Source organism: Aulonocara sp. 'chitande type north' Nkhata Bay, linkage group LG3, assembly GCF_057382095.1.
Source record: "Aulonocara sp. 'chitande type north' Nkhata Bay isolate Kocher_YH1m ecotype deep benthic linkage group LG3, A_spYH_male_GT1.1, whole genome shotgun sequence".
In the NCBI taxonomy this organism is placed as follows: domain Eukaryota; kingdom Metazoa; phylum Chordata; class Actinopteri; order Cichliformes; family Cichlidae; genus Aulonocara; species Aulonocara sp. 'chitande type north' Nkhata Bay.
In genome coordinates, this window is record NC_141346.1 from 7,846,346 (window position 1) to 7,873,788 (window position 27,443).

Consider the following 27,443-nt stretch of genomic DNA (forward strand, 5'->3'; position numbering starts at 1 on the left):
TAGAAGTCAATTACTGTATATAGTAACTATTAAGTCTAATATACCCTAGTAAGCTATAGTACTTTTTCCTTTGGGAAGGTACCATCTGTGCAGTCTGCAATTTTGTTGAAAAAAGATGTTGAATCTATTTAATATTTCTTGAAAAATAATTGATTTCTGTGCATTTTTTTTTCCACACTGCATCAAATTAAGGTTGATTATGTCGATTAAGCATCATGAGGTGGAGCGTGAGGGGTGGTTCCCTATTTTTTATTTATTTATTTTTGTTGTTGCTGGGAGTTGGAACCCTATTAGTTAGGTTGCTTAATATTTACGCTAAGTACTCTTTAAAATACCAGAATAGGGAGGATGGTGTAGGTTTAAGTTTATTAGATTGATCAGTATTGCTGAACTATGAAATTTTTTTTTTTGCATACAGGTATAACAGAATAGCTTTAGTGTAGTGTTGTTGTTTTAAACTTATACAACTTATACAAAATGCAGCAAGATATTTAAAAAAACAGTTTTGTTGATTAAAAAACACTATATCGGATTCATATCGGTATCGGCAGATATCCAAATTTATGATATCGGTATCGGACATAAAAAAGTGGTATCGTGCCATCTCTAATATATATGGGATATCACGCTCCTTCGCGTGTCCTGGCTGAAGAAACCTTTATTCACGCCTTTAAGGCAGATGACGTGTGATGACACGCACACGGCCCCGCCTGCACATATAGCCACTGTCATCACAGTCATCCCTCAGTTCTTACGCTCTTCAACTCGCCGAGAACACCTCTGCTGAGTTGGGCTAGCTAACTGCTGCTAGTTAGCTCCGTTGTCTGCAGACTTGAACTTTGCTTAACTGCCCCTGTTGGTGTTAGCCTCCACCGCGCAGTTGGTGTGTAGGCTGCCCGTGGAGCGCTAATTTCAAGTTTTTCCCGTGCAGTGTTTTGCTTTGTGTTTTGTTATAGACTCTAAACCGAAGCGAGCAAAGCAGAAATCTTCTGATCGCCCCTGTCCTCAGGGATGCCCTTTCTCTTTGCACGACAGCGACTAGCACAATGTCTGCCCTGTCTGCCTGGGGATCGTCCATGCTCGGAGAGCGTTGACGGAGCCCGAAGCCTGTGCGTTTTGTCGCCAGCTCCGGCGCTCGACCCTGGAAAGACGGGTGACATTTGTGGAAAAAGTCGGCTGTCGCAAGGCAAGACCCTCACCTTTCCGAGTCTGGAGCCCCAGCTTTCTCTGAGTCCAAAGACGAGGATTTTCCGGTCGATGTCCCTGCAATTAGCTGGGCTGACCACATGGAATATGTTGACAGGTTAGCCGATGACGAGCCGGAACCATGCAGGAGCGCTGACGGGCTTCAGCAGATGGAAGCTCTGCGCGACATCATCCCCAGACGTCAGCCCAAGCCCGCAGCCAGCTCTCACAGGCCCGCCGCTCCTCTAACGACTGGCAAGAGACCAGCGCCCACTGCTGAAGTGGGTGTGCCGCCAGCGAGAGCACATCCTCCGGCCCGAGCTCCACGCCAGTCGGCCTGGAGCAAACCTGACGTCCAGGAGGAAGAAGCCTCAGCCCTCCTAGCTGTGGCTTTGAGTGGAGAAGGGGTCTAGCAGCAGGGAGATGCTGTTTTTACCCCTCTGTTGCCGCACAAGAGGTGCCGCTTAAGTTCTGTTCAGGTTGTCAGCCCCAGAAGGTGTTGCACTTTCCTAACAATGTCTCCCAAGCACAAAACCTCTGCACACAAAATGCCTCAGGTAACCCTCTGTTCAGGTGTGCTAAATGTTCAGGTGACCACATCGAGTGTTCCCGCTGTTTTTCATTGTTGTGTCCCAGAAAAGGTGCCTCCAACAAAATGTATGAATGTACATGTGTCATGGTCCGTGGTCCTGTGCCTGCAGAATGCGTGATGCTCGGGTAGCCACACCCCCGGGCTGGGCCATCACCGACACACCTGCTCTCCATCGCGGTGATTACATGAAGAGCTACTTAACCCGGCGCTGACGGATGCTCCACGCCAGTCCATTACTCACCTCACAGTGGTAACTAGACTTCCCCGAAAGCGTGCGTTCACTTCTGGTTGGAACTGTGTTTAATCCGCCTACTTGTGTCCAGGTTTTGACCCGGCATCCGGCATCTGCCACCTGCCTGTCCTCTGGCTCAACTGGATCACTCGGTGCATCATCTGGCCCATTCGCTATCCCCACGGACTTCCTGCTCACGGACTGCCACACTTCCCTCCCGAGCTCCCACGGTCCCGCTCTATCGTAAGCCCCCCTACTCTGACTCAGTCCTGATGTGTTTTCCCCACTTCCCGGCTCCCTACTAATCCTCTCCCCTTTCTATTGCAGCCTCCCACGGTCCCGATCCCGGCTTCCTCGTGTCATTGTTTCCCCGGGTTTTTAGTTCCTCGTTTTGCTCCCTAGTTTTCCCGGGTCGCCTTTCGTTATTATAATAAAGTGTCTTTTTCTGTTAGCGCTGAGTCTGCGACTGGATCCTTTTGTGCACGCGCGGCGTGGCGCATGACAGTACGGACTGGCCAGAATGGATCCAGCAGAACCAATACGTTCAGCTATTAATAAGCAGGGTGCCATGCTCGGCCGACACGATCAGTTACTTCTCTTACTTCAGGATCAGTATCAAGAGCTTAGCGAGAAACGGGGAGAAATGTGCGCTAAACAGCCCGACCCCGGCATACCGTTGTGTGACGTTGTGTTTCCACGGCGAATTGGACCAGTGTGGGGTTTTCTTTTTCAGTGTACCCGTTTCTTCAGTCGCTCGCCACTCGCCTTCCCCACTGACGCGGCCAAGATTTCCCACTTTGTGGGACTGCTGAGTGGAAGCGCGTTGGCGTGGGCTGAAGCCTATTTATCTTCTAACCTGATACAGAGTTGCGACTTCGATGACTTCCTCCAAGAATTCAAAGCAACTTTCTCCCCGCCAGTTTCCGAGGATGACGCTACTCAAAAGCTAGTGGTGCTCTGCCAGGGCCCGAGTTTCGCACAGTGGCAGCCGCTGTTGGCTGGCCCGATTCGGCCCTAAGGGGCATTTTCCTACGCTCCCTGAACGATCAGATGAAAGATCAGCTCGCGTTTCACGAGGCAGCTAAATCATTCAAGGATTTGGTGTCACTCGCCCGTAGAATTGATAAGCGTCTACGGAGAGAGAGGCTGAACGGTGGTCCAAGCCACCGAAACCCGTGTTGTACCCAGAACTTCGCGTGTCACCGCCCCTGCCCCCGTGCGCTCGCTCACTGTCTCCTCCTCCGCCGGAGCCGATGCAGATCGAGCGCTCTCGGCTCTCGCCGGAGGAAAGGGAACGCCGTTTTCGGGCCGGGGACTGCTTATATTGTGGGAAGCCGGGACACCGCATCGCCAGCTGCCCGGTTCGCCCAAACGGACCAGCTCACCGGTAGGTTCGGGGATACGGGTGGGCAGCACATTAAATGCTATTAGACCCCGATTAGTTGTGTCCGTTGCCATAGTAACCAACAAAAAGACTGTTACATGCAGCGCATTAGTGGATTCTGGGGCGGAGCAAAATCTCATAGATGAGAAGCTGGCTAAAGAGCTGGAAGTACCACTCACTCTGTTGGAACCTCCCCTCCCTGCGTCAGCGCTGAATAAACAAGTGTTTGCTTACATCACCCATCAGACTGCGCCTGTGAAAGTAATCACTTCCGGGAATCATAACGAATCACTTTCATTCTTTACCTTCCCGTCTCCCGACACCGCGCTCGTGTTAGGTTACCCGTGGCTGCAAAGACATAATCCCCACATTGATTGGGCAGGGAGCAAGATCGCCAGTTGGAGTTTGTTCTGCCTAGCTAATTGCCTGAGATCAGCAGTTCCCGCTGCACCAGCTAACCTGACTCCACTTGTTACACAAGCACATGACCTTTCCTCCATCCCACCCGAGTACCATGACTTACAGGAAGTGTTTAACAAGGACAAGGCTATCTCTCTGCCACCTCACCGCCCCTATGACTGCGCCATTGACCTGCTACCTTGAGCCCCGCTGCCCTCCAACCAGTTGTACAACCTGTCTCGCCCTGAGAGGATGTCGATGGAAAAGTATATCCAAGAATCACTCGCGGCCGGTATTATTCGACCCTCTTCTTCCCCTGTAGCTGCAGGCTTCTTCTTCGTGGGGAAAAAGGACGGTTCGTTGCGGCCATGCATTGATTACCGGTGCTTAAATGACATCACTGTAAAGAACAAATACCCTCTTCCGCTGATAAACTCTGTTTTTGGATGTCTCCAGGAAGCCACCGTTTTCACAAAACTGGATCTGCGAAACGCGTACCATCTGGTCCGGATAAGGGAGGGGGACAAGTGGAAGACCGCTTTTAACACACCACTGGGCCACTTTGAGTATTTGGTTATGCCATTCGGCTTAACAAATGCCCCTGCAGTTTTTCAAACTCTAGTGTGCTCCGAGACTTCCTGAACGTGTTTTGTTAAGTCTAATTGTTGAATGTTGCCATTGTGTTTCTTAAATTTGTACAGTTTTAGCTTAAGCAGTAGGATCAAAGCCATTCCTTTGATCCTGACCACCTCTCCAACCACTCTGTGCTGGGGGAGGTTTTATTGTAGATACATCCTATCTGAAAGATCTGTTTCTTTTGATGTAAACTTCCTGGGTTTACGACCCTTTGGTCAGCAGGAGGTCTGACACACACACACACACACACACACACACACTCTTACAGAAGTTCACACATATACATAAAATGCTTTGTCTTAGAACAAAGGGTCCGTGGCTTTGTTCTGACGTGTTTTGTGTGAACTGTCTCCCAATAAAAGGTAGCAGGAGGAGGTCAGATCTGGGGGTCATTGTCGTGCTGGACACAGATGAGAGGCCTCCCTTGCGCAAATAATAAATCGATCGACTGTCTTGTTTTCTTCATGATGAATAAGTCTCTAGAATTAGCGGGGCTTGTGGAAACACAGACCTTGTTGTCCTTCGGAGCCGGAACCTTGCATCCACCGAGGAGAGGGAGAGGACGCCACCGCAACGTCTGGGATGATTGACGTAAAGCCCTGGTGTTTCACTTTGCTTTGTCACCAGGCCGGGAAGTTTGCGCCTGAACTCCCCTCGGGATGGATGACGATTGACGGGATCCAGAGACTCTTCCCATGAACGTAAACAAACAGTTAGTACAGAAGGCCTTAGAGAGCGGCTACGTGACCCTGCGTTGACCGCAGGTACGGGAGCGCGCTAGCCGCGTGAGAGAGACGCAGGCTTCTCCGCCGTTTGGGGCGTGGAGACAACCTAGGTTCGGTAGCTCCGCCATTTGGGTCGTTTGGAGAGTGTCCGACGGTTGAATTCTCCGCCATTTGGGGCGTTTGAGAGTTTTCAACAGAGAGCGCTAGCTGTGCGTGCAGACGCAAGCGATAGGCCTATGTTGTGTGTGTGTGCGGGCCAGACGTGGTCTGCGTGAGTGTGGCTGATTGTTGTCTTGTAATGGAGAATAAAATGTGTAAGTCTGCCTTAGAAGGGAATGTAAAATTTATGGAGAAATTTTTACCAGGCAGCACGCAGTATGTAGGTTGTTGGTGTGAGAAATATGGATTTGAAGGGACATTAGTGGAAGTTCAGTGTAAAATGCTTGTAGAAAGAATAGCTGTAAGTGTAGCAGGTAAAACAGGGAAAGCGAAGCAGAGGAAGGAATTGCAGTTAGCAGTTGCTAAGTTGTGGCTGGAGCAGGCTCAAAAGAGAAGAGAAGCACAGAATGTTAAAAGAGCAATATTGCAAGCAGTAGTTGTGAAACCTGAGGATGAAACAGCTCAATCCACTGCAACTACTTTAGAACAACAACACAAAATTTCAGAGTTTGGAGTTTCTTTAGTTCATTCCTGGGATTCCGCCTTCCTCAGTTTGTAGTCTGTCAGCTTAGTCAGACAAGATGGCATCCAGGCAGGTTCAGTTTCAAAATGCTCCTGAATGAAAAAATTCATGGATATTTTTGTGTTTTGTATATATTTATAGATATAAATCTTTAGAGGTTTGACATTCAGGCACACTGGGGAAGAAAAAGCTAAATTTTCTGTATCACAATAATTTGGGCCCTGGGCCTGAATTCAACATCAAAGAATTTATTGACAAACAAAATCAATAACATTTGAAGGATTCCTTGATGTTCATGTAGACTTTTGTTTCATTATCATTCATGTTTTCGTACACATATTGTATACAAAGACCATTTGTTAAGTTGTTAGAGCTGTGTACATCATGCAATCTTTTGTATAGACAGCATACAAATGCAAAATAGGCATGCTACAATAAAGTGTTACCACAAAGGAAACTGAGGACTCATCACAAGACTTTATTTAGTCATTCATTTTGACATGAACATCTACAGTATGAGCATTTTCATTTATTTAATTGTGACATTAAATCTCATATTGTAAAGGCTCAACATTGTAATAAGCATTATGTTGTTCATTTAGACTATTTAGGTTTATCCTTTTTTCATGCAAAGTGTAAATCTCAGCTAAAACTATTCTCAGCTAAACAGTCTTTGTCATTGTCAGTGTCACCAGCTGTCTTACTACATAATCAAACATGGATTTTGATTATGTGGGGTATTAGATCCCTGCCTCTGTGGAACAGGCAATCTCTCACTTTGGGACGGGGCCAGAGGACCCTGTGCTCCCACAGTGTTGGTTGGTTCACTAATATCATTGTGTTTCTGTAATCCTTGTTGTATCTGACAGACTGCCTGTGCATTCTTCTGACATCTCAGTAATCCTCTCTCAGTCTCATGAAAGAGAACATCAACATGCAGGATTACATTTGGAAATATCTGAGACCATCCTGTCCCACTTGTTGAGTAGTTTGTCTTTCGGGTATGGTGCATCACAACCAGGATGATGTCTTTATTACCTGCACACAGCAGAAACATCCCTAAATAAATATAATCAAATAAAAAGCCATTGCATTGTTACTGTTTTGGATGGTTAGAGGGCTGAAACCATAAGAAAAGATGTTTCCATGATTATCTTGAAAACTGAATTAAAATATTCATATGTATATTGATAGTGAGTAAAGTAAAAGAGAAACTATAAAACTATAAAAAACTGAACATACTTTATATTATTGTGACCAAGCTTTATGATACCTGGTGCTTTAGCCATGGCTGCCTCCACATCTGACCGAACACGAGAGTTGATTGGGCAGAAAACAATGACAGTGTTGCATTCCTGTAGGTCTATGCTCTCCACCAGTAGCTGTTGAGACAAATTTACTTGGTACAGCACATCTTTGTCTGCCCCGAAGGTCTCAGCTGTACAGTAACTGTAGAACTTTACTGCATCTGCACACATTTTGAAAAGAGGAAAAACTTAACAGAAAAGCTTTAAAACTTTTACTTTGATTGGACGCTCACTCAGACACATGACTAGATGGCAAATTTTGTCTTCTTGATAAGAAACGAGGTTGTATTTACCATGTAATGAAGTAATGCATACTGTGGTACACAATGTGGTGTGATTTGTTAAAAAAGGGGGAATTGGCAAGAGGTTGAAACTCTTCTTTGTCCCTCCCATGGAAAATACTCTGGAAGCACCGTTAATCTACCAATTATTTATTTTGTACAACCTTCAGTGTCATGTAGAGAATATTTATGAAAGTCATCTAAACAAGTTCAGAGGGTAAATGTATAACCACTGCATTTACAAGAATATTTAAATGTATTTATCAAAAAACAAATGAAATCATTTTAGTAGCTCTCTTTTATTAAAGATATAAGAAATCTGATAAATGCTATTTTATCATACCATTTTGGCCTGAAATTGTATAATGAAAAGGTGAAATTTATATAATTCATACAGGTATTTATGCACATACCTGTATGAGGGTGTTTCACGAAATCAACGAAGCATTTGAAGAATTTGTTGATTTTATCATCCTCATGGCGTTTTTGATAGGCCACCAACAATGTTTTAGCAGCTGAAAAGATAAATGAGAGTTTCAGGCTGCTTCACTGTGAATGGTTTTTAGCTGCTTCAGCTGAAAAGTAGAAAAGTATTTAGTTTTCGCTTCCAATTGTTTGTCCAAGGTATACCAGGAGGCATTACTGATGGAGCTTTGGAAAGCGAAGGTTTTCTGTGTCAGAAATTCATTAACCAATTCTTACAGTGTGACAGTTACACGACAAAATGAGCAGATTAATATATGGCATGAAATGATTCAGAACATACTGACCAATAGGGCATGTGGCAGAGAAGAAAACTTTGCATAATTTTATTTAGAAATGGCAATACGGTTTAAGAAGTCGAAGAAGAAATACCCTTTAATTAGTTGGTACATACCCTCCCTGTATTCTTCTGGAAGATTGTTAATGTGTTTGTGCAGCTTCTGGAAGAAATTGCAGACAAATTGATTTATTTACAAATCAAACTACTGTTGATTTGCTGCTTTGACTCACTTAAAGGAATGACAGCTTTATTTTTGTTGTTTTTAATGAAGTGAATACTAATTAAAACTCCTGATTTTTGCATTTACGTGTGGACGAGGAATACAGAGTTCGTCACGCAACATCACAGGTATGAGCATTTTTTCACGTCACGCTGTGCGCCACGTTATTGTTTACATGAGATTAATTGCAGAATGGCAGATAGTCAGATTAACAGTATTTTGTCACTATCTTCAGGTTTTACATGCTTACACACACACACACGCAGTTACTGTGCCTCCATTTAGAAAGTCAGAGGCGTTATGGTGTAATTATTTTACATGTAGTTGTTTTTTCCCTGTGTAATAATATTCAACATTGCTATCAATATATTTTTCAAAAAATGCCTCTCTGTGCACACGGGTGTTCACTGCTCGTAGACTTAAATTACACCCTTCTTGGCTACTACTTCGAAGCACATCTGTCCTGCGTGCTGCACAACAACATTGAATATTTAGTATTTACTGCTGTTTACACTTAGCTAGATTAATGCGATGGTGTTGTGTTTAGTATGTTGCTTTGTTTTTTTTTGTTTTTTTGCTTGTCTTCTATTCTTCTCTCAACAGGTGATCCAGGAGATTTTTATTTTTTTTCACCCCCCCTTTCTCACTGTCCCTCTCCCCTTCTGTTTTTCCTTTCCTTCCTCTTTCTTTCTCCCTTTCCTATCCCTCACTGATGTCTGTCCCGTCTGTAACATCTGAAAATAAAATATAATAAATAATAAAACCAAAGATCGACCAAATGGACCAATACGGCAATGCCACGATGATCCATTTGGCAAAGTAAATCCATTGGGTATCCTTGTTGGTCTTCAGACAACAATTCTGATGGCTAAAGAACCAAATGGGACAGGCAAAAAAAAAAAAAAATGCCTCTCTGTGTAAAATGGTCTTAAAACCATAAACAACTGTGGGATACTGTTTGTCCGTGATTTGAACCGAGGGAACAAATCGTGGCAGGATCAGCCTGATATTATTTGTATCCCGCTGTAACTTTACTGTATAAAGAGCTAACATCTCCAAAATGTCAGGAGTAGTTAGTCATTATGAGAAGTGTTTGTGAACTAAATATCAAGAATGTGGGATCCTGTTTGTCCATGATTTGAACAGCCCAGCACTGCTCCCGACGAAGGGAAAACCAATCCTGCAGGAGACCTATCTTGGCACTTGTGCAGGTGAAACCAAAGGGAAGATATGCTTCTTCATATTTATAGTCTTTGGCTTAGAATGAAGTTGGTTTGGAAACATATTCAGCGATGCTTCATCTCCTGCTTTGCGTTTCTGTGGGCGCTAGCAGTGTCCAAGCGTTTTGTTTTTTTCCTTTTCATGGCCCAACCATGGCAGGGGGGGCCATGGCCAAACCTAGTGGAAGTTCCCCCCCAAAGGGGGACAAAGGACCCCCTGATGATCCTCTACTTAATCACATGAGCCAAGGTGTGAAAGCGGGTGTGGGTCCTAATCAGCCAGTTTCGGGTGAGCTCATTGTGAAACCTGGCCCCACCCTATCATGTGATTTCCTGAGGTCAGATTGCCCAGGATGTGAGTGGGCGTTAAGGCGTCTGGGAAGGGATCTCAAAACTGGATTATAGATGGCAGAGAGTTGGTGTCGTAAACCCCCGCCTCTGTTCAAAGATGGTCGCTCACAGTGAACATAGATGGCTTCTTTCACTCCTCTTTCAAACCATCTGTCCTCTCTGTCCAAAATGTGAACATTGGCATCCTCGAAAGAGTGTCCTTTATCCTTAAGATGCAGATGGACTGCTGAGTCTTGTCCTGTGGAGGTGGCTCTTCTGTGTTGTGCCATGCGCTTGTGAAGTGGCTGTTTGGTCTCTCCAATGTAGAGGTCTGGGCATTCCTCGCTGCACTGTACAGCATACACCACATTGTTCAGTTTGGGTTTAGGAGTTTTGCCTTTCGGGTGAACCAGTTTCTGTCTGAGTGTGTTGCTGGGATGTCTTGTTTAGAGAAAACTCTCCTGAGTTTCTCTGATACACCGGCTACATAGGGGATGACAATGTTGTTGCGTCTGTCCTTCTTATCCTCCCTCGCTGGTGTCTGATCTTCTTTTCTGCAACTCAAGCAACTCAAGAAGTCCAGACGCTTTTCTTTCCAAGCTCCTTAGTCTACGATGGCCTGGATGACTGAGAACCTTCACAGACATACTGGTTATAAGGTTTGGGGAAACTTGCAGTCAGCTGAGACTGAAGCTGAGACTGAAGAAGTCACTTGGATGAGTGCGGAAATGTTTCTCCTACAAAACGCTACGTCCAGATGAACAGAGTCAACTTTTGGAGATTAAGATAAATAGATAAATCTAGAGATATAGGTATAAATATAAATATAAACATGTATATAAATATAAAAGGACAAGTACGTCTACAAATATATGTCATGGAGTACAAAAATGCACCCTGTGCACTGAGGTTTAATAATTCCGTTTCACATGTGTGGACCTGACCAAAGAACATTAATAACGAAGGAACAACCTCCTGCAACATTCCCTCAGACAGCAAGGTTGAAGGAACCTGTTGCTGAAACTTCTCTTTAGATTGTGCAGTGTGTTATGGGGGGTTCATTGTTCATGATTGCCAGCATTCTGTCAACATACATACATATGCAATATAATTGGCAGTCTTGTTTTTGACATAAATACCTGCTCTTGATGCGCTGTGAAAAACTTTGTGATTTCTGATTGTTTGAACTCTCGTCCAACTTACATTACTGTTTTCTGTAAACTTCATATTTATTATTTTTCCGTCCTGTATGTACCGCATAACTTTGTACTTTGTCTATTTTCTTTTTGTATTTTAAAGATAGCAGAAACTTGTTTTGATTCTAAATGTCCACCTTGTCTTTTATTTTCATGTGTAAATGCTTCATATTATAATCATTATAATCATAGATAGTCCTCCTTTTAGATGAGGTCACATAAAATACTTAACAACTGTACCATGAATGGCAATAATTAACAATTATTTATAAAACCTCTATTAATATTGTATGTATACATGTGCATCTACATACTGTGTTTATATGTAATGTTAATTATGTACTTAGACTTTGCGAATGCTGCCATGAACCATTAACAGCTTATAAATAACTGGTTTGTACTTTCTGTTGAATCCATAATTCAGTAATTAAGTATGAAAACACTTGTGTCAAAAATATTGTTATATGTGAACTCACTAAAGACATTTACATTAGATACATTGCAAGCATTTACAACTGTGCGATTACAAAAATGATGATTTATGTAATTTATAATAACTTAATAATTTTTGATAGCTCATTGTAGTTATTATAAAGTGTTACCCAAAAATCATGCCATTATCTAACCTTGTATTTTTGTGGCCAGAGTACTGCACATTGCTCTTAAAGTTAATGAAAAAGTGTTTTTCTTAGCTCCATCATGATAGCTCCTGTTATAAAGTGAGTTCTGCGTGTGTATGTTTTATGTTAGTTGTGATGTGAGTGACCAAGGAGGTTTGCTAACCTGTACTTGTGGCGTTGGAGCAGCTGAAGGTGAATCTGAGGAAAAAATATTTAACAAATCAAAGAGTGTTGTTAAAAATTGTTATATTATTTTGACTTGCATTATATTTCACACAAAGTAAAGAAAAGATCAGTTAGCTGAGATTTGTATGGCCTTTTCCATCCTGTGCTATGATTGTGTGTGTAGTTCAGGGATGCCCAGTCCTCGAGAGCTACTGCTGCTTTTAAATGCATCCTTGTCCCGACACACTGGAATCAAATGAATGGCTTATTACCGGGCCTTTGCCAAACTTGAAGCCATGCTGAAGACGTAATCAGACCATTTGATTCAACTGTGTTGGAGTAGGGATGCATCTAAAAGCTGCAGGACAGTGGCTCTCGAGGACTGGACCTGGGTACCCCTGGTGTTGTGTATAGAAACATAATGTCTGAAACAGTTGAGAGTGAGGGATTTAAATGTGAAATAATATTACTGACTCTGCATAGCAGGCATAACGTGAGCACATTAATAATGTTTCAGCACTATTATTAAAATCAGGTATTATGATTATTATCATCATTAGAATTATATCAATGCCATTAACAGCAACATGAAAGCACTGCAGTGACTCCGTTAGATATTGCCATTAAACAATTTGTCCCTTACTCTTAGGGTCCATGATCAAATCTGAAGACCTGAAGGAAAGAAAGACAAAACTCAGAAGCAACAGGTAACAGATGTCAAACTCCACTATGTTAAGTGTATCCTAACATACTTTACAAGGGGCTACACTTTGGACAGATCATCAGTCTAAACAATCAGGTTTAATAGTGTAACCAAAAATATAAAAAAAATAAGAAAAGTGAGAAGCTGTTCTGTGTAACCCATGTTCTCAAACATCAGACAAACTAGAAAACAAAACCAACCAGACAGGGGAAAATGAAATTAAAATACCAAAACATATAAAACAACATCAGTCTGGTTTCCTACCTTGTGCTGCTGCTGTGACTGCTGCAGAGAGGAGGATGCAGTGAAACTACTCAAAGAGAGCACTTGGTCTTTTATACAGTAGCCTGCCCACTTTCACTTTCTGTTTTATTTTATGATAAAGCATGTGGTTTATAAGAAATCAACCCCCTGTGTCTTGGAAATCCTCTTAATTCCCCTGAGCTTTATGTTTTAGCACCTGACAACTTTTTGCAGAAAAATAATAAGTGAGCAGTCTGCTGGTTGCAGAGATAAAACAATAAAAAGACTAAATATAAATAATGTGAACAAGCATTTTTTTAGTTGCTTTGTTCATCAGTAATGATAAATTATAGCCTGCAAACACTTATAAAGAATGCAAAGGTGGCAGGGATAGCTCAGTAGGTAGAGTGGTCGGTGGTTCAAATCCACTTAACTGCTATGCTGAGATACCCCTGAGCAAGGCACCATCCCTACACATTGCTCCCCGGTCACCTGCTTAGTGGCTGCCCCTAACAAATTCAAAGAAAGTAATTTACCCACGGGGATCATCTATTATTATTAAAGAGGAAAATCTTGTGATTCACATCACATCATTTTGTCTCATCACTCAGTTTCAATTTCACTTTTTAAAAGCTAAATACATATTTCAGTTTTATCTTTTCTAATTATTGCAAAAGTTAAGTAAGAGAAAGGTCAGATGAGGTTTGCATCAAAAAGTAGCAGGAAAGAAAAACATCAGGTAAGGTACTTCCCAGAAGGGACTCTGGGAAGTACCTTTTTATACTTTCACTTTGTCATTAAGAAAGTGAAAGTATAAGATCTGATCAGTCTATATAAGACCGACTTTGTTCCATTCAACAGTTTCACTTGATCTTTGCCTCTGCAGCTGCATCACAATACAGGTAAGAATTCTTTACCATGTATGTTATCAGGTTAAAAATGAGCCTTAGTGATTCATACCAGTTCATTTTTATTGTGTTTTCTTACTTTTCTCATTGCTCAGGAGTTTGGAAATCCCACACTAGTGAGTGGAAAGTTCAGTCTGCAGACCATATGCTGTAAAATCATTGCCACTACACTTTAAGTCTTACTCTCTAAAATGTTGCATTTTTCCCTCCTTCCCTTAATGAATTTATTGTAGAAGGCAACATTTGTGCAACGACTGTGGTTTTACGTTTAAGCTTTAAACTCATTTAGTTTAACTTTATAATTATTTTATAAACTTTTTCTTTTTTCGGGTGTGGGCACCTGATCATTGAAATATTTGTGTGTTATTGATTGATATTAACTTTATCTTTACTTCTTCAGTTTTAGCAATGGGAGGTAGCTCTTCTTCTCCTACACGTAAGTAGTATATAGTGAAGAAATTGTTCTCTGTTGCAGAATAAGGCAAGAGCTGCATATTAGAATGGAATTTTAGTCTTTGTTGCACAGTTATATTCCCACTGCAAAAAAATCAGAAATATTAATGGAAACTGAAATTGTATTTTACTTTCTCTATGTTTTACTTTGTAACATCTCCAGCTCCACCACGTCTTCCTAGTAAGTTATATCATAAATTTAACAACATAAATTCTACAATTAATTTGCACATACCTGTCTAATGCGTGTTTCATGTTGTTTGTTTTTATTTTCTAGCACCTCCACCTTCTCCTAGTAAGTTTCATTTTAGAACATTGGTTACTGTTATTTGCAGATTATTTTGAACAAAACTGATTTCTCCTGTTTACAAATAGAGTTCATCTTTTTTACGCTCTAAAATGCTTTTCAATTCAATTTTCAGCTTTGAAAACTCCGTGGAGACAAGTATCTTGGGGGTAAATCTACAGTTTCCAGTCTTGTGAACAGGACTGAGAATATCAGTTGCTGACTTAGACCAATTTTCTTCTGTTTAACTCTAACTACTGCAATACATTTGGAAGGCTGTACTAATAAGTAATTAAAAAAAATTGGTTCCCTTCACCGACCATTTTATTTTATGAAAAATGCAAAAGAGATGTTTGATTTTCTCACATGAACAGAAAAGCTTATCAGATGTTGCAAACATTGCTCAGCCAACCACAGCCCTATTATTGTTAGCCACATCTCATACACAATTTCTATACGTGCATTTTTAGTTAATAATGTGTCTTTCGCTGGGTCTGCTGAAGTGCCTTAAGCATTCTTTGATCTTACACTGGATGTTAATGCTCTTGTTAAAAATGTAATATACAAAAATGTAGTTCAAACATGCAGTTTTTCCTCAGGATGAATTACTGTGGCTTCCGTAATTATCTAACTTTTTTCATATAGCTCCATCATGAGGTCAAAATTTAACTTGCATTGGAAAACTGACGATTTTTACTATCCCTTATGTCCAATTCAGAAAATGTTATCATGCTATTCTGATAACAGGCATTATCAAACGTCACAGAAAACATCCCATAACTAGCATTTTCCTGATTGAACTGCTGTGTTTAAAAAGCAGCCTCACAGAGCTGTTAGAATGTTTTAACCTCATCAGTCATGTTAAAACTACATCTACAATATATTAAACTTTTTTAACCCCATTTTACAGGAACCAGGCAGATCTGCAGTATGTGAAGAATTTTCAGCTTCAAAATGACAAAGTGACACATGTCAGAGTTTTGCTCTATGGCCCAGTCGGTGCCGGGAAGTCCAGCTTCATCAATTCTATCAGCAATGTCTTACGGAGAAGAATAACCTGTCCAGCTTTGACCAACGCAACAAATGAGGAGGAAGGAAGTTTCACCAAAAAAGTAACTTCCTTTTAGTTACACTGACTCGATGTATGGAAATTTAACAAGTGAAACTGTAACATATGGTAAAATATTAGCCTACACACCATGTTAAAGATTTAATAAGTAATTAAAACTTTTACATCATGTTCAAAACAAATCGTATCTCCTTCCAAGTTGTTTGTAAACTTTTGTCATTCAGTATGAAACCCACAACATTAAGAAAGACACAGGGCAGTTTTACCCATTTGTCTTCAATGACCTGATGGGTTTGGAAGATGGGAGTGGACGAGGAGTGAGAGTGGAAGACATCAAACTGGCCATGATGGGACATGTGAAGGAGGGTTATAAGGTACAATCATCAAACTGTGAACTTTGTTTATTCTTTAAGTAAAACTCTCAAATTTTCTTCAAGTTATTTTGTGAGAGAAAAAGTAAATCATATATTGATTAATTTATTGAAGGTTTTTTTTTTTAAAATACAGATTTGCACAGTCTTCTTTCATTCATGTTGTTAATGAGATTCTTGTTATACTATACAATGAGTGTGGGTTCACTGGATCTTTGTAACATATTGCAGTTAAACCCTGCTTCTCCATTGTCCACTTCTGATTCTGGCTACAACCCTTCACCTTCTCCAGAGGACAGAGTTCATGTTCTGGTTTGTGTCCACACTGGTAACGCAACAGAAATTAACAGCTCAGTGTTACAGAAGATGAAAATCATCAGAGAGGCAGCCAGCGACTTGGGTAAGAGGGGATTAAGTGTGTAACAGACTTACAGTGCATTTAAAGAACATCTTGGCTATTTATTCTAACACTTTACTTGTAAAACAAAACAAATACATGTGCATGAAAAACACAGCTGAAGTTCTGCATTAGACTTGTTTGTCTTAAAACATCTGATAAGAGAAGTTTTATAACTATACCTGGTTAAATATGGACGGTCTCTGCTGGAAGACATTTCACTGATTGAATCACAGGCTTTTGAGTGGTATTTGTTCATATTGTATGCATAGTCAAAGTTCTTGTCAAGTTAACCCCAGACTTATCAGAAAATATCTCATATTGCAGGTATTCCCCAGTTAGCTGTTCTCACCAAATTTGATGAGGCCTGTCCTGAAACTGAGAAGGACCTGAAGAATGTGTACAAAAGCAAGCTCGTGAAGAGAAAGGTGAATTTTGGCTGGAAAAAATTAACATTACAACAATACTGGCTGGGTAAATGAAACATTGCAAACCTGAACTCAGATCTTACAGTAATTCATTTGTTTCTGTAAAAACCAGATGGGAGATCTGAGCTCAAAACTGGGGATCCCGCTTAACTTCATCCTTCCTGTGAAGAACTACAGTGAAGAAACAGAACTGAATGACGATGTTGACACTTTGATCCTGAGCGCAGTGAGAATGATGATTGACCTGGGAGAAGACTTCATTGACTCTAAATTATAAACTGACATACACAGTGATGTAATACACTCGATGAATAATACATAATCCCAGTAGAATAAGAGTCACTTTTTCCACACAGGGTGACGTTAATTACCAGTGTTGAGGCCAGTGGTAAAACATATGTTCTTATATGACCATAGTCAATGTAGTTGAATTATGTTAACAGCTGTAGGACATATATTATCCTTTAGGTTAGATGGTGTGCTGTGTATGTAGTTTAGTTCTCATTGTACTCTTGAGTTAAAAGAACATATTCATTTATTAGTTTATTAGATAAATGTGCATCACTCTGTATCCTTGATCTGCTGTGAATGTCTTACACTGTTTTCTTGACATGCTTTATTGTTGAATCATAAAAAGAAGGTTGTAAAGCAGGAGACTCTGTGTCTAGGGAGAAGAGATAAACCACATTCCTTACCCCCACCTTCCTTAAAACAGAAAGACAGGGAGCAAAGGTCAGGAGACAGTCTTGCTAAGAATTAAAAAAACATGTGAAGAGGTAGCTTTTATGACTAGGTGGGGGTCGTCAGAAGCTATAAAAGGCTGTGAGATTCGCCACCATTTTGAGACATGCGGCCGAACCTCTGACCGGCATCTCTCCCGTCCGGACGTTTAATGCTCTGTATTGTTGAATTGTATGGAAATAAATGATTGTTGATTGAGCATTTATACACCGAGTACTGTCCTTCCTTCAGCCCAAAGATTAAAAGGATTGGGTGATTTCAACACCAGATAAAATAAAAATCATGAAAGTTGTTACGGAAAGCTGATATAATTGAGTGTGATTAATATGAAAAGAAACACGAGTTTCATCTCTCTCTTTTCCTTTTTTAAATATCGACTAACATCACAGAAATATATCGAAGAACATCTATAATCAAATAAAATAAAGCTGTCATTGTCTTTGCAGATGAATTTCACACATGCACTCCAGCCATGAGCTTGTGTAGCCATCACCCAGCTCTGCATGTTAGAATGCAAATGTGCACTGAAGAATAAATAAATGTCCCATACATTTGCATTAAACCTTGAAAAAGTACGGGCCAGGGTTCGGGCAGGGCTCTGGCTGAGTGCCCTGCCCAAAGGGACACCCTTAGGTTAACCCAGGGCTGGGCAATCTCAGTCCACGAGGGCTGGTGTCCCATCATTTTTATAGTGGCAACCCTCCCTATGAGTGATATGGGTAGACATTTCCACCTAGCCAGATCACCTTCTACTTTCCTTAAAAGTGGGATATGGTTTAATTTAGTTAGATCTGCAAGCTTGGGAGAAACATTAATACCTAAATATTTTATATTTCCCAATTGCAGTGGTGTAGAAGAGGAATTATGGAAGGAGCAATTAATCGGAAGGACTGTAGATTTTGACCAGTTAATTGAGTAATCTGATATTCTTGCAAAAGAGTTTATCAATTCAATCACCCCAGAGATATTGGTTTGTGAGTTCTGGAGAAAGAGTAACACATCATCTGCATAAAGGCTGATTTTATGTTCCACGTTCTTGCATTTTATGCCCTTAATTACTGAATTCTGTCTAATTGCTGCTGCTAGTGGTTCAATAAAAATTGCAAATAGTGAAGGGGAGAGTGGGCATCCCTGCCTGGTGCCCCTCAGGAGACAGAAGCTGGAGGATGTCTGGTCATTTGTTCTAACACAAGCTGTTGGGGAATTATATAATATTTTTAACCAGTTTATGAAAGAGGATCCAAAACCAAATTTGTGTAAAGTTGCAAATAGAAATTTCCAGTTAACTCTGTCAAATGCTTTTTCTGCGTCTAAAGAGAATATTGTAGTTTCTAGGTTTTTACTGTATGAGTAGTCTATCAAATTAAGTAATCTACGTGTATTGTTGATGAGTGCCTACCTTTTATGAAACCAGTTTGGTCAGGATGAATTAAGAGGGGGGTTATTTTCTCCAGTCTCTTTGAGAGAGCTTTGCAGATTATTTTAAGGTCTACATTTATAAGGGATATTGGACGATAGCTTGAGGGACATACAGGGTCTTTGCCTGGTTTTAGCAGGAGATTAATGTTTGCAGAATTCATATTTGATGGAAGTCTGCCCTTTTCTTTGATTTCCAACAGCGTTCTGTAAAAAACTGGTGCTAGAATCGACCAGAATTCTTTGTAGAATTCTGCAGGAAAGCCATCTGGACCTGGAGCCTTATTATTGGGCATACTTATCAGGGCTTCCTGGAGTTCACCTGGTGTCAGTGGTGAATCCAGTGCCATTGCTTGAGTGTCTAATAATTTTGCAAGAGTTATGTTGTCTAAAAACTGATCAATTTCTTTTTTAGATGGGTTTATTTGTGGTGAATACAATCTTTTATACAAATCCCTGAAAATGTTGCTTATTTGTTTCGGGTCATATACTGTGTTCCCAGATGAATATTGGGAAAGTTACTCAGCAGCAAGAGGTGGGATTACTGGTACCTTTAAAGGGGGACCTGGGAAAGCCCTTGGGGCTTTTTCCTGCTGTCTGTCCGTTGGGGTTGGTCGCAACCAATGATCCCTCTAAGCTGCGCGCGAGCGCAATTGCACACTGCTGGCACGGTCTCTGCGCACAGAAAATCTGCGTTGTGCACAAAAACAAAATCTAACCTGAATTGAACTTAAAATTAAAACTTTAACAATTCTGTTTTGCAATGTTAGTCAGTAAGTGACTGGCTGCTAGTGATGTGCGGATCGATCCTGAAATATCGATTCCTCCGATACCAATCATTTATGTTCTAGAATCGATTCTCACATTAAAATGTCGATATTTTAGTAATTTAGAGTAAATTTGTAGTTTATCATTAACAGGAACACAGTGGAAAGAAACTATAACATTCGGATTGTCTACATTCAAAGGAACTACTTCCTCTTCTGCCTTTCATACAGGGAGAGCAGAATTATTAGGCAAATGAGTATTTTGTCCACATCATCCTCTTCATGCATGTTGTCTTACTCCAAGCTGTATAGGCTCGAAAGCCTACTACCAATTAAGAATATTAGGTGATGTGCATCTCTGTAATGAGAAGGGGTGTGGTCTAATGACATCAACACCCTATATCAGGTGTGCATAATTATTAGGCAACGTCCTTTCCTTTGGCAAAATGGGTCAAAAGAAGGACTTGACAGGCTCAGAAAAGTCAAAAATAGTGAGATATCTTGCAGAGGGATGCAGCAGTCTCAAAATTGCAAAGCTTCTGAAGCGTGATCATCGAACAATTAAGCGTTTCATTCAAAATAGTCAACAGGGTTGCAATAAGTGTGTGGAAAAACCAAGGCGCAAAATAACTGCCCATGAACTGAGAAAAGTCAAACATGCAGCTGCCAAGATGCCACTTGCCACCAGTTTGGCCATATTTCAGAGCTGCAACATCACTGGAGTGCCCAAAAGCACAAGGTGTGCAATACTCAGAGACATGGCCAAGGTAAGAAAGGCTGAAAGACGACCACCACTGAACAAGACACACAAGCTGAAACGTCAAGACTGGGCCAAGAAATATCTCAAGACTGGTTTTTCTAAGGTTTTATGGACTGATGAAATGAGAGTGAGTCTTGATGGGCCAGATGGATGGGCCCGTGGCTGGATTGGTAAAGGGCAGAGAGCTCCAGTCCCACTCAGACGCCAGCAAGGTGGAGGTGGAGTACTGGTTTGGGCTGGTATCATCAAAGATGAGCTTGTGGGGCCTTTTCGGGTTGAGGATGGAGTCAAGCTCAACTCCCAGTCCTACTGCCAGTTTCTGGAAGACACCTTCTTCAAGCAGTGGTACAGGAAGAAGTCTGCATCCTTCAAGAAAAACATGATTTTCATGCAGGACAATGCTCCATCACACGCGTCCAAGTACTCCACAGCGTGGCTGGCAAGAAAGGCTATAAAAGAAGAAAAACTAATGACATGGCCACCAGAGATGGGCAGTAACGCATTACTGTAATCTGATTACTTTTTTCAAGTAACGAGTAAAGTAAGGGATTACTATTGCAAAATCGGTAATTAGATTACCGTTACTTTCCCGTAGGAACGCTGCGTGACTACGTTACTAAAACCGTGATTTTTTTTTTTGCGAGAATGTCTCATGACAGTGATGTAAGCGAGTGCGCCGTTAGTGACAACAGCTGTGTGCAGATCAACAATGGATCATATATCGATTGTGGGAGAGAGTATGAGCGTGCAACGTTTAAAAACTTGGAAGTACTGACCTTACTTTGAGTTTGATTCCATAAAATGTGACAAAAACATTAGCGTCCGTTGTGCGTGGGAAGAAAACTTTTTACAGCGAAAAAAACACCTAAACTTCCAAGCAAGCACCGAGTAGCTACGACGTAATGGGAAACTCACAGAGAAACTCGCGGATTCTTCAACTGACCGCGGCACACCTGCACCAGGGTAAACCTCCGCCTACCCCCAGTCCTGCTTTACAGGTGAAAATAGAGCAAAAAGACCGCTGAGTCTTTGACTTTATTTATTTTCTGCTGTGTTTTACTTGCATCTATTTGAAAGAGTCAGTGTAAACACAAAAAATATTTTATTTTATGTGCTGGAATGTGCAGAAAATAGGTTTAAATGTTAAACTAATTTATTCAAGTCAGAGAATGTTGCATATAATTAAATTTTTGCTTGATGCATAAAGTTAAAAGATTAAAACTGATAAAACAAGTTAAAAAAAGAGACTTTTCCATTTGATTACATTTTGTATGATGGATTATGTAGAAAAAGTAGAATTGGGCTGAAAGATCTATCGCTTTATCACCTCTTCAGGTTGTAAATCGTGTTTTTAAAAAGTAACTAAGTAACTAAGTCTTTTGAAAATAAGTAATCAGTAAAGTAACGGGATTACTTTTGGGGGGAGTAATCAGTAATTAGTTACTGATTACTTTTTTCAAGTAACTTGACCAACACTGATGGCCACCTTGTTCACCTGATTTGAACCCCATTGAGAACCTGTGGTCCGTCATCAAATGTGAGATTTACAAGGAGGGAAAACAGTACACCTCTCTGAACAGTGTCTGGGAGGCTGTGGTTGCTGCTGCACGCAATGTTGATGGTGAACAGTAATAGTCACCTGCACACACAGATATCCCCCTAAAATAGCTAAAACTAAAAACAAACTAAAAACTACTTCCAAAAACATTCAGCTTTGATATTAATGAGTTTTTTGTGTTCATTGAGAACATGGTTGTTGTTCAATAATAAAATTATTCCTCAAAAATACAACTTGCCTAATAATTCTGCACTCCCTGTATACTGAGACTAAGTCGAAGTTAAAAGACAAAAAATACAAAAAATGATAAATAAATATGTTCCATCTATCTGTTTGCTTCCTCTTATCCTCTTCAGGGTAGTGGAGGTCGATGGAGCCTATCCCAGCTGTCATAGGGCGAGAGGCGTGGTACACCCTGGACAGGTCGCCAGTCTGTTGCTAAGAAATAGAGAAATATTTTTAATGCGTATCCGCTCATTAGATTGTTTTATGTATAAAAGAAGGCCAGCTTTGAGACTAGGTCACAGGCTGACAGGAAACTGCATGTTTTTTGTAGAGTTATTGCAAGTTATTACAAGCTGCACAGGAAGTTTTAGTGCACAGGCATATTAATAGATAAGACGCAGAAAAGAGGACCTTTGCCATATAAGCAATGTTGGTATCGAAACTGCGTGACGTGTAAAGTACAGAAATAACACCATATAAGACACATGTTGAGCTTGTAATGTTAGAGATCCTGCAACTGGCGTTTGGGCTGTGCAGGGGTGTCTCTCTTCCGGAAGATGATTGAATAAAAAGAAATAGAAATGCTTTAACACACTGAGTCAGTTTTCTCTGTTCTATCATGGGGACAAAAGAATCGGGGTTAATACTAACACACAGCGTCAGACAACATTGCGTACTCACATTTACTTCTTCATTCACGCCTATGGGCAATGTAGATTGATCAGTTAACGTATCCCCACTAAGTGCAAGTCGTTGGACTGTGGGAGGAAGCCGGAGTACCAGAGGAGACGGGGAGAACATGCAAAGTGTTTTCGTAGACAGTCAGTCATAAAGCGCTATACACAGTGACACATGATACACAGTAATATGGGTTTGAATGCAGCCTGTCCTGTACAGATGTGTTCATGTGTTCTGATTTAACAGCAGATTTCTCCACATGCAGGACAAAAAAATTCCTGCTTCTGTAACAAAAAATGAACCACATATTGAATTTGAATTCTCGAACCTTTCCGTCGCGTTCGGGTGAAATCATTACAACTTAAAAATCATAAATACTGTGTTTTACATCTGATTGCCTCAAGGCCTTATGATATCATCCACACTATGCACTTAAACATATAAAAGTGATGATCACCTGTTTTTGAGTGTTTTAATCAACTTTCACGGGGTTTGGGCAGGTAAGGGCAGCAGAGAATGGAGCTGATCATCCACAGAAGCACAGAAATCCAAGGAAGAATGTTGAGTCATTTTTCCAGGAGATAACAGGCTTTGTTGTGGTAAAAAATATTTTGTACTTGTAAATCAAATGCGTTGTTGTGAACTTTTTTAACCTTGCAAACCAAAATGTCTGAAGGTTTTATGTTTGTGCATCTATACATAAAAAGAAGTTACATTTTGTTTTCTTAAGGCCTGATTAAATATACAAAGCAAAACCCTACCTGTAAAACTCCGCAATCAAATTGCCTGGCTGTGTGTGAGTTTCAACTTGCCAGTACGACCCAATTGTTTTTTTGTTTTGGTTTTTGTTACCCAATTTTTTCTTCCTTTCAGCTGATGGTTCATGTCAATCCCAAATGTAAAACTCCAAAAACAAGATTCAGGCATATCTAGTACACACAGAGCTGCCACACAAAGAAATGACAGAGCATAGAGCGTAGCCAGCACTACAAATTTTGGATCCTCAGCTCTTAGTGGTGAGCGCAGTGCATGCTACATCCGCTGTGAAAGGGCCTTTACCCTGCGTAGTGTGACTCACAGCAATGGTCCTGGGTCAGTCCTGACTTTGTGTTAAACTAACCCTGAAGCAATAATAGCATTTCTAACCACTGATATACCACAACTTCAACAGCTAGCAAAAGTTAGGGACCTAGCTTGTAAGAGCCATGTGTGACCAACAAGAGAAAGATGGTTCACAACTTCACCTGAGAGTAAAAAGATAGAAAGAGTGAAGAGGTGGAGAGAGACAGAAAGAAGGAAGAACACTCCAGGCCAGCCAGGACTATGACACTATTAGATTTAAAGGTCCAAGATTCAGCTGCTTAGCCTTTTTCTTCTGTGACACAAGGAAATAATCATCTTTTGAAAACCACAGCTGTTACTTCTCCACCTTCTACTCAGGTTGTTACTTAAGAATGTTTTAACTGGGCTGGTTCTTTTCTATCTCAGCCTTTACAACACTTTATATAACATACCTTGTTCAGTTTTATTTTTTGTTTAAATGCTTTCTGTGTAACATTCACACTCTAAACAAGTTTCTTGTTGTTCATTTAATAATGTCTTGATTAGATCTTTAAGAAGTTATTACCTTATTACTTACTACTACTGCTACATTGAAAGTGCTTTATAAAACTATCATTATTATTGTCATTATTATTGTTATAAATTAGGATTTGTTCATACTAAATGAAACTGTTTGTTTAATCTGCAAAATTAGTGGCTGAAAGTTTAGATAAATGAAATGAATCGACAAACAGCAGCATTTTTTGCTGCAGCAGGAAAACTGAACAGAATGTATGTAAGAGGTCAGAGTGAGGATGACGTCACTTAATACAGGAAATACATGTTTGTCTGTTTTGATGATGAAGGACTTCTTCAGCTCTGTAAACAGCTACACTTGAGAGGACAGAGGTGATTTCATGGATCAATAACAATGTGTTTATCAGCTTTCATCATCGCAGTGCAGACATGACGTCAGATCTATCAGAGTGAAGGCCGTCTCTCTGATGACGTCACAGAGCAGAGTCCTTCTGTCCAATAAAGGATCTCAGATCAGCTGCTGCCATCTTGTGGCCACAGTTGGTTACTGTCTCTGAAAGTTGTCTCATGTTTCCTGTTGTCCTGCTAACAAAGGCTGGAGCTCATCATGCTGAGAGGGCAGCAGCATTTTGTGGCTCTTCACACATGTTCATTATATTCTGATGATCCTGGATGGAGACAAACTACAGATAAGTGTGTTCAGCCCAACTAGTTTATCTCATTACAGTAGTTTGATGTTTCCCTTTGAATCCCCCTGAAGATCCTGACAGTGAAGCACGTACATAATACTCCAGCCTTTCAACTCTGAGCTTATTTAGTTCTATTAATACACTGAAATCTCATTTGTGTCATGAAGAAAGTCTTTAATCAAACAGAATTCAAAGATCAGAAACATTTCATATATGGAGTTAAACATGAATCATTGTTTCAACAACATATTTATTGTTGTCATAAACAGACAAGAAGACAACAACAAACTGCTCCTCCCATTCAACACATGTCAGTCCATATCCCAGCAAACTAAATCATCTCCATTTACACATCAAATAGAAACATGAATCACTTGTAATGATTAGAAACTTGATAGAATTTCAAATCTAGTTTGGGGAGTCATTCAGTGAGAAACAGTGAAATGATTTTCCATGTGAAAAGGTGGACAGCAGAAACAGAAAGAAACAGTGAAACTAAAAGAGAAACAAAGAGCTTTGGAACAACGAGGCAGCAGGAGGACAGCTGCAGTTTAACAGCTTCAACTCACTGACAGGAAACAACATTAGAAACATCATCATCCTCAACTCATCTGCTGCACTGACACTGACACCTTCAACGGACACACCTTTGCTTTACCATCATCAACAGTGCTAATGTATGGAAACATCCTGTGAGTGAAAGTGTGTGTGAAGGTGTGTATGTGTGTGTTAGTATCAGGATCAGAGAACGACAGCTTTCCTCTGTTCCAGTCCAGATTCACTCTGATCCTCTGGAACTTCTTCTGGAATGAGAGATCAGTGAAAGGACCTGGTGGTGAGCGTGTGTAGTACATACCTAAACTGCACACTATTGTCCATAATCCAGACTGTATGCTTCCCTTCCTCTGCACAGACTCTGCCAACACCCCCAGTTCCCACACTGTACTGTCTCCAACTTCAACATCCCAGCTGTGAGTCCCTGAGTTAAAGCCCTCAGAGCCCAGGACAGAGATATAATTATCAAACCTCTCTGGATTATCAGGAAGCTGCTGCCTCTCTCCTCCTTCTCTCACACTGGTCAGATCTTCAGACAGGATGAGTTCTGGATGAGCAGTGTTTGGGTCCAGAATGAGAGGAGTGTAGGAGACCATGTCCTTCATGTTGTTCCAGATGTTGAAGGTCAGGTTGCCCAGGTGTTTGGCCTGGTCTATCAGAGCTCCTGAGGGCAGCTGTGGATCATCCAGCAGGGGGCAGCGCTGGACTCTTTCCACTGCAGCCTTGTAGTTGTGCAGGAATGAGACGTCTTCAGCTCTCAGCTCCTCCTCTGTGGCTCTGACTGTGTCTGAAAGAGCTGCTATCTCTCTGCTCAGAGCCTCCATCTTCTCCTTCATCATCCCACTCTTCTGCTCCTCTTCCTCCCTCAGTGCAGCCAGCCTGGCCTCCTCTTCCTCTGCTAGAAACTGGTGAAGCTTCTTAAACTGCTCCTTAATCTGCCTCTCTGTGTGTCGGGCCTGGACCTTAATGTGTTCTGCTGTTTGATCAAACTTCACTTGAACTCGTTCACAAACCTTTAACTTCTTCTTTAAGGGCTCCAGAGTTTCCTGAAGTTCCTTCTTGTGTTGTTGTGCAGCTTCATCGATGGGTCTGAATCTGTGATTGGTGTGTTTTCCTGAGTCTCTGCAGACGAGACACACTGGCTGCTGATGGTCCAGACAGAAGAGTTTGAGTTTCTCAGAGTGCAGACTGCAGAGAGCCTCTGAAGCTCTCTGATCTCTCTCCTGTAAGAACGACTCACACAGGTTCTTTAAAGCTCGGTTTAAAGGTGGATCATTCACTGATATTTCCTTACAAACTGGACACTCATGTATTGGTCTCTCTCTCCACCATCTCTTCAGACAGTCTTTACAGAAGCTGTGGCTACATGACAGAAGAACAGGATCTCTGAAGACCTCCTGACAGACCGGACAGCAGAGATCCTCCTCTGATCTGGAAGCCATTGAGTCTGTGAGTGAAGCTGAAAACAGGAGAGAGGCAGTACAGTCAGTCCTGGCTCCCCTCCCTCCTCTACCACCTTCACTGAAAATTACTTTGAGTCGTGTTTTTGCTCAAACTCACATTCAGTGTGTGGAGCGTCAGCAGCTTGAAGCAGCAGTGTTGGAGTTTTCCACTTTTCTCTCCTGTAGCTGGACTCACTCAGAGGAAGCTGCTAGTTTGGTCTGAGCTCAGTCTGATCGCC

At 41.1% G+C, this 27,443-nt stretch overlaps 3 protein-coding genes across 5 annotated transcripts in view; 1 reads left to right on the forward strand and 2 right to left on the reverse strand.

Moving 5' to 3' along the window:
* Window positions 1-6,295: 6,295 nt before the first annotated feature.
* Window positions 6,296-27,443, reverse strand: part of LOC147333759 (uncharacterized) — a 70,360-nt gene continuing 49,212 nt past the window's right edge. The window contains exons 1-7 of one of the 2 annotated variants that reach the window (XM_086269824.1): window positions 12,905-12,920; window positions 12,581-12,609; window positions 11,936-11,970; window positions 8,301-8,346; window positions 7,837-7,938; window positions 7,109-7,303; window positions 6,296-6,873 (exon numbers count right to left, since the gene is read on the reverse strand). In XM_086269824.1, the coding sequence (XP_086125950.1) occupies window positions 6,539-6,873; window positions 7,109-7,303; window positions 7,837-7,938; window positions 8,301-8,346; window positions 11,936-11,970; window positions 12,581-12,593 (726 nt within the window). In that variant the 5' untranslated portion in view covers window positions 12,594-12,609; window positions 12,905-12,920 and the 3' untranslated portion in view covers window positions 6,296-6,538. Of the gene's footprint in view, window positions 6,874-7,108; window positions 7,304-7,836; window positions 7,939-8,300; window positions 8,347-11,935; window positions 11,971-12,580; window positions 12,610-12,904; window positions 12,921-27,443 lie in introns of those variants that run through there. The other variant, XM_086269820.1, reaches the window with a different exon arrangement.
* On the forward strand, window positions 13,772-17,708 carry LOC147333760 (interferon-induced protein 44-like). 2 transcript variants are annotated; one of them, XM_086269813.1, is made up of 10 exons: window positions 13,772-13,785; window positions 14,192-14,227; window positions 14,408-14,425; window positions 14,522-14,539; window positions 14,667-14,700; window positions 15,441-15,642; window positions 15,824-15,973; window positions 16,202-16,370; window positions 16,695-16,795; window positions 16,908-17,708. In XM_086269813.1, the coding sequence occupies exons 2-10, from the start codon at window positions 14,200-14,202 to the stop codon at window positions 17,070-17,072; spliced, it is 885 nt and encodes a 294-aa protein (XP_086125939.1). In that variant the 5' UTR covers window positions 13,772-13,785; window positions 14,192-14,199; the 3' UTR covers window positions 17,073-17,708. The 2 variants fall into 2 exon arrangements, with proteins under 2 accessions (XP_086125939.1, XP_086125930.1); XM_086269804.1 differs by having other exon boundaries at window positions 13,774-13,785; window positions 14,399-14,425.
* LOC147333761 (nuclear factor 7, brain-like) lies at window positions 25,427-27,441 on the reverse strand. The gene is made up of 2 exons (XM_086269735.1): window positions 27,323-27,441; window positions 25,427-27,221 (listed from the first exon to the last, which is right to left on the reverse strand). Exon 2 carries the CDS (start codon window positions 27,202-27,204, stop codon window positions 25,810-25,812), a length of 1,395 nt encoding a protein of 464 aa, XP_086125861.1. The 5' UTR covers window positions 27,205-27,221; window positions 27,323-27,441; the 3' UTR covers window positions 25,427-25,809.

Bases quoted from the DNA above. Each gene is read 5' to 3' on its own strand.
- LOC147333761 (XM_086269735.1), bottom strand. From the start codon at position 27,204: ATGGCTTCCAGATCAGAGGAGGATCTCTGCTGTCCGGTCTGTCAGGAG.
- LOC147333760 (XM_086269804.1), top strand. From the start codon at position 14,200: ATGGGAGGTAGCTCTTCTTCTCCTACAC. The intron at 14,228-14,398 runs GTAAGTAGTATA...TTTACTTTGTAA, and splicing joins TAGCTCTTCTTCTCCTACAC to CATCTCCAGCTCCACCACGT. The intron at 16,371-16,694 runs GTAAGAGGGGAT...CTCATATTGCAG, and splicing joins AGAGGCAGCCAGCGACTTGG to GTATTCCCCAGTTAGCTGTT.